This window comes from Eurypyga helias, unplaced genomic scaffold (assembly GCF_000690775.1).
Source record: "Eurypyga helias isolate BGI_N326 unplaced genomic scaffold, ASM69077v1 scaffold25298, whole genome shotgun sequence".
In the NCBI taxonomy this organism is placed as follows: Eukaryota; Metazoa; Chordata; class Aves; order Eurypygiformes; family Eurypygidae; genus Eurypyga; species Eurypyga helias.
The window spans coordinates 2,366-6,843 of NW_010265330.1; the positions used below are offsets into that span (position 1 = coordinate 2,366).

General features: G+C 57.4%; 1 protein-coding gene across 1 annotated transcript; it reads left to right on the plus strand.

Moving 5' to 3' along the window:
- Positions 1 to 317: 317 nt before the first annotated feature.
- On the plus strand, positions 318 to 1,755 carry B3GNT7 (UDP-GlcNAc:betaGal beta-1,3-N-acetylglucosaminyltransferase 7). Its single transcript, XM_010156710.1, has one exon. The coding sequence runs from the start codon at positions 395 to 397 to the stop codon at positions 1,529 to 1,531; it is 1,137 nt and encodes a 378-aa protein (XP_010155012.1). The 5' UTR covers positions 318 to 394; the 3' UTR covers positions 1,532 to 1,755.
- Positions 1,756 to 4,478: the final 2,723 nt, after the last annotated feature.

The window sequence follows — 4,478 nt, forward strand, 5'->3', positions numbered from 1 at the left end:
TCCTCTCTCGACCCATTTTCTTCTGTCCTGTGAACCCTTCCCAGCTCTTTCTGCAGATTCGGGGTTACAAGGTGACACCGCAGCCACCTGCCTTGTGCGCGTGGTTAAGCGTGGCCCCACAGCCACCCCACAGGCGGGATGCAGGTGGGAAAAGCGTGCGTGGATGTGTCCCGCAGCTCTTCCCGCAAGGCTGCTGCCCATCGGGAGGCGATGGGATGCAGCTTATGAGCCTCCCAGGACCTCTACAGGAGGTGCTTTTGCAGCCAAGCCTCTCGCAGCCTGCGCTTTCCTCTCCTTAACCCGCCTCTGTTGTCCCTCTAGGAAGAAGACCATCTACAAAACGGTTTGCCTCTCCTTCTTGCTGGTGATCACAGTGACGGTGCTGCAGCGGGGAATGGCCCCCAGCCAGTTCATGCAGGGCCAGCAGCAGCAGAAAGAGCCGCCCCCTCCGGAGCCCCTGAAAACGCAGAAGAGAGACAACGCCTTCTCCATCACCAGCACCTTCTGGAAGAGCAAGAAGGAGAAAGCTCCTGAGAAGGAGGAGGAGGAGAGCGTGACGGAAAAGCAAGCAAAATCCTGGGATGTCACCACTACCAACTGCTCAGCCAACCAGAACCTGAGCAAGATGGAATGGTTCAAAGGGCTGGAGCCCAATTTCCAGCAGTTCCTGCTCTACCGGCACTGCCGCTACTTCCCCATGCTGATCAACCACCCCGAGAAGTGCAGCGGGGACGTCTACCTGCTCATCGTGGTCAAGTCCATCATCACGCAGCATGACCGTCGCGAGGCCATCCGGAGGACCTGGGGCCAGGAGAAGGAGGTGGAGGGCAAGAGGATCAGGACGCTGTTCTTGCTGGGCACAGCCTCCAAGGAGGAGGAGAGAGCCAACTACCAGAAACTGCTGGATTACGAGAACCACATCTATGGGGACATCTTGCAGTGGGATTTCCTGGACAGCTTCTTCAACCTCACCCTCAAAGAGGTCCATTTCTTGAAGTGGCTGAACATCTACTGTGACAACGTCCGCTTCATCTTCAAAGGTGACGACGACGTGTTTGTGAGTCCCAGCAACATCCTGGAGTTCCTGGAGGACAAGAAGGAGGGAGAGGACCTCTTCGTGGGGGATGTCCTCTACAAGGCCAGGCCGATCCGTAAGAAGGAGAACAAGTACTACATCCCCAGTGCCCTCTACAACAAAGGCAGCTACCCACCCTATGCAGGGGGTGGGGGCTTCATTATGGATGGACCCCTGGCCAAGAGGCTGCACAAGACTTCGGAGACGCTGGAGCTGTACCCCATTGACGACGTCTTCCTAGGGATGTGCTTGGAGGTCCTTAAAGTGTCACCTGTTGGGCATGAAGGCTTCAAAACTTTTGGCATTGTGAAGAATAAGAACAGCAAGATGAACAAGGAGCCATGTTTTTTCCGGAGTATGTTGGTGGTTCATAAACTGCTGCCTCCGGATTTGCTCCAAATGTGGGAGTTGGTCCATAGTAACTTGACATGCTCGAGAAAACTCAACGTCCTTTAGCTCAGTCTCGCTGGAGAGTTGGGACTGGAGGGGCTGGGACAGCCAATCCCTGCTCCGGGATGGGGTGACCCTCTGCTGCTGGCACACAAGTCCTGCAGGGGCATCTCCCTGGGGGGCTAGAGGGGCAGAGACGCTGCACTCGCGGGCAGGGTTTGCGATAGTGTTTGTTCCTGTACTGTAATGTGGGTCACTTATCTCCAGCTGGGTTGGGGGTTGCTGAAAAAGAGGAGGGGAAAAAAACCTACAACAAATCTAGCACAAATGAAGAGAGAGAGAGCGAGCAGAGGGGTTGGTGCTCTGCTTTAGGGACCCCCGCCCCTGGAGCGTGAGGGGCGGCGGGGTGGGGGGAGGCCGGGAGCGATGCGGCACAGGCAGTTTTTGATGTTCAGGGTCTGGCTATCCAGGGAAGCTGCTCCGAGGGAGTTGAGCCCCCATGACGCAAAAGTCAAGGGGATTTTATTTGTTATCTCAAATGTCACCCCCAATGCTGGGTTTTAATGACACAGAACCTGTGTGCATCGGGTTCATCTCCCACCAAAGGCCTCTCTGTGTCCCCACTACACAGCTGGGGTCTTCTCTGGGACCAGCCCTGAGCCCCTACTGGGGCTGCAGGGTTTCAGCCAGATGGCTGGGGGCTTGGGGGGCTTTGTCCCCAATGACGGTGGCCCCCAGTGCCAGCCCGGGCTGTGCTCGGCTCCCCGTCTTGCCATGCGTGCACTCAGAGGAACGCCCCCAGCTGAAATGCCTCAGGGATTTGTTGCTCCTGGCAGGAAGGGGAAGGCCGGAGGCGAGCTGCCCTTTCCCACGGCCAAGGAAGCAGCAGAGAAACGTGGCCTCAGCTGGAGGAGCCCAGGGGCTTATCTGAGACCCCCCCGGCTTGGGCAGGCGTCCTGGGGGCTTGCTGCAGGGAGACCCTCTTCTCCAGGGCTGCCCTGGTGGGGTTGCCCTCAAGGTGGACAACGGCCCCCCCCAAGGACCCCTTGCATGGCCACTTTGGGCTCAGCCCTGGTTTTTCAGCGAGCACGATGCTCCGGGGCAGGTTGGATGCATAGCAGGGTCCAAGGGGAAGGAGGGCCGATGTCACACCACGTCTGCTCCTCTCAGGGTCGTTGCAGCATTTGTTCTACAGGATGAGGCCAAGGAGCATGACAGGGAGCGGTAGCGTGAGACATGGCCCTTGTTCTTTGGGCTGAAAGGGCCACAGGCACCAGCTGCCATGATGGAAACCCCCCGGGACAGAGAAAAAAAAAAACAGCCGCTCCCCAGCCACCCACCGGGCACGAGCAGAGCCACAGACGTGTGCAGAGCCACACACGTGCACGGGCACCAGCGTGCCAGCTCCAGGGCACGGGCTCCGCGTGCACACACGGCCCCATGCACGGGGCTCGCATGCCCAGGTGTCCCTGCGCGCGGGTGGACGCGCACAGCCGCATCCCTGGCCCTGACCACGCGCTCGCTCTCTCTCCCTCTCTGGTGCCAGACATTGAAAGGAAAAAATTTCGACTACCTCAAAGGTCCCCCTGTGCAGTGCCTTTTTTTTCCCCCCCCTTTCCTTTTCTTAATGTGTTTTGGAAACGGGCCCCCTTTCATTTACTCCAAGTCTTTATGTTCCCCAGGTTAGAAAACAAACAAAAAAAGGGCATAAACCAGCCAAAAAAAAGGCACTCTCACGCCAAGCCACACCACTTCTTGTCAGATGTCCCTCGTCTGCTCAGACGAGATGCAGATTTGAAGAGGAGGAGCAGAAAGAGCCCATTGCTGCCCAGGGCTCAGCCCTTGGTACCGGGGCTGGCAGCAATACTGTGAAATTTCCCTGACGATGCTCCCAGTGGCACAGAGTCCCTGCAGGGCAGAGTTCCGAGGGCATTTTTGGTGCCCACTGGACTAAACTCCGTTTCCCTTTCCTGTCCCCTCCCTCCTTCCAATGGGAGCAAGTTCAGAAAGTTTCCAAGTTGACGTCTCCATAATTTATGTCAGGCACAGTACGTTAGGCCGTATGTCCACCCTACATGCAGGGACGGCTCTCGCTCACCGTAGTGACGTGTACGGCGAGCTAGGGCTGCGCAGGAATCTGTGTTGCTCTTCATCTGGTGGGACCTGTACAGAGAAACCTTGTAGATTTGGTGAATATTCTAGTTTCTAAATAAAGGTTAAAAGAAGAAGGAGAAGAAAAACACCTCCAAGCCCTCACCTTGTGTCATTGCTAGTGGGTTTCTGCTGCCCAAGCCAGCTTGGCTGGTTGGGAATGAAACATGGTTAACGGGATACAGTGGCAAAACTGCTGCTTGGAGTGGGCAGTTGTGGGCTGTGGCTGCCCTGCTCCCGCTGGAGATTGTCCTGGTGCCCTGTAGTGAGGGCTCCTCCCCTCACCAGCTGTGGGAAGAGCTGCTTCAGCAGGTTCAGCAATTCACCTGTTCCCTTCTCCTTGTGCTGAAGGAGACAGCCATCTTGCTGACCCCCTCACCCTCCCCATGGCAGGACCTTGCTCACTGCTTTTTCCCCCCCAACCCAAGCACGGAGTGACACAGCCCCTGGCCATAGTGCAGTGGGACACAGTCTGGCAGTGACCCCGGAGCAGAGTAAGCCACGTCCACAGGGACAAGCCTGCATTGGGTTTGCAGCTGGCGGGGGTGAAGAGGAATCACCTCACCCTTTGGGCACTGGGCATTCAGTTTCTGGAGCTGGCACACAGCTTGGCTGCTCAACATGGTGATGGGGACATGCTGGACCACCTGGTCCCAAGATTTCACAGGCAGGGACAAAAGGCAAGTGCTGAGTGTATGCTCCTGCCCTTTCCCTCTCCAGTGTCAACCCAGGGCTGCCTCCCCCGGCTGCGGTCCCAGGGTGGGAACAACTGGAGCAGGGCCCGCGCCTTGCTGTCAGCAGTGGGGCAGAGCTGATCTTGACTACAGGAGTCACAGCAGATTCTGCTGCCCCCCAAGCCCTC